The sequence below is a fragment of the Chaetura pelagica genome, unplaced genomic scaffold (assembly GCF_000747805.2).
Source record: "Chaetura pelagica isolate M959 unplaced genomic scaffold, ChaPel_1.0 scaffold261, whole genome shotgun sequence".
NCBI classification, from domain to species: Eukaryota; Metazoa; Chordata; class Aves; order Apodiformes; family Apodidae; genus Chaetura; species Chaetura pelagica.
The window spans coordinates 1,053,456-1,054,719 of NW_009952189.1; the positions used below are offsets into that span (position 1 = coordinate 1,053,456).

Consider the following 1,264-nt stretch of genomic DNA (forward strand, 5'->3'; position numbering starts at 1 on the left):
TAGGGAAAGGTTTGCAATGTACTCACCTGTTCTCCATACACAGAGCATCTATGTCAATGATACGGTTTTCATTCCCTCCTAAGACATGATTAAGTTCTTGGTTTAGTCTGTCAGCCTTATCTTGGTAAAAAGAGCGTTCCTCTTTCACATCCTGCAACTCATCCAGCGCAGCCTGAAGATCATATCTCAGAGTCTCTATCTGAGAAGAAAGAAGAGCTGTATGACAATTTTGAAGTTTAAACAAAATATTAGATATAGCACCCAAACCTACAACAGCAACAAGCACTGCACGTCTAAACAGGACTGATTTTGGACAGTCAGAAGTCTTCCCGAAGTTCCTAACCCCCAGTACTTTTACTGTATTTTGGCATTAATTCATTAACTTGAAGTTAAGTAAACTTAGCAGCTAGACTTGTCTTACAAAATTTCTAGAAAATAACTCAAATGTTGTGAACGTAAAAAAAACTTTAATGCATTCTGTAATTCTGCTACAAACATATTAAGTTGGATTTAGCATAGAATTTCTTGGACTGCAGGAATTAATCCAACAGAATAAGAATTTTGCAAATTTGGAGGATGAAGAAAAAGTCTTTAAGGGGGAATTTAATTTATACTAAATACAGGACTTACAGCAGTGAAGTTCCACAGAACAGGAACAACTGAGAAAGGTACAAAACAAGACAGTATGGAGTTGACAGGGTGAGCTGTGCTATTAAGCAGAAGGATGAAGGAGTCCAGTATGAAAGACACTAAAGTGCAAAGAGCTTCAAACTTCCAAGGAGAGAAAACAGAGTGTGACAGAAAAGTCTGCAATGTGTTGAGAAGTCTCCACTGGCTCCTCAGAAAACACTAATAAGCCAGGAAGGCTATTAGAAGACCTGGTGAGGCCAGGTGATGAAGAGAGAGAGTATGAGCTTGGAAACAGAGATACCAGGTACAATCACATTGGAGGAAGACCAAGTGCAGTCATCAGCCCTTCCAGTAAGCTAAAGTAGCACTACACCTGTGCTGAGACTGAAAAACAAGAAAACTACACTTCCTCCTGGATCGCATTCAGGGTGGAACTGTAGGAATGAGTGTGGGAACAAGAGAGAACACAAATCCCCAAAACCGTCCAGAAATCTATGTATCAGTATTAGGGAAAAAGTCTGATGAATTGGATGCTGCATGGTACATAGTATTAATGCAGAGCTAAGATAGGGAAAAGAGATCTGATGTAGAAATTTTTCAAAAGATAGGAACAAGTATCTAAGAGTCAGCAGGA

At 39.2% G+C, this 1,264-nt stretch overlaps 1 protein-coding gene across 1 annotated transcript in view; it reads right to left on the reverse strand.

The window, feature by feature from the left end:
• CCDC149 (coiled-coil domain containing 149) overlaps positions 1 to 1,264 on the reverse strand; it is a 42,278-nt gene that overhangs the window by 21,614 nt on the left and 19,400 nt on the right. Inside the window, exon 5 of the mRNA XM_010007304.1 lies at positions 27 to 199. Within this exon, the coding sequence (XP_010005606.1) occupies positions 27 to 199 (173 nt within the window). The remainder of the gene's footprint in view (positions 1 to 26; positions 200 to 1,264) is intronic.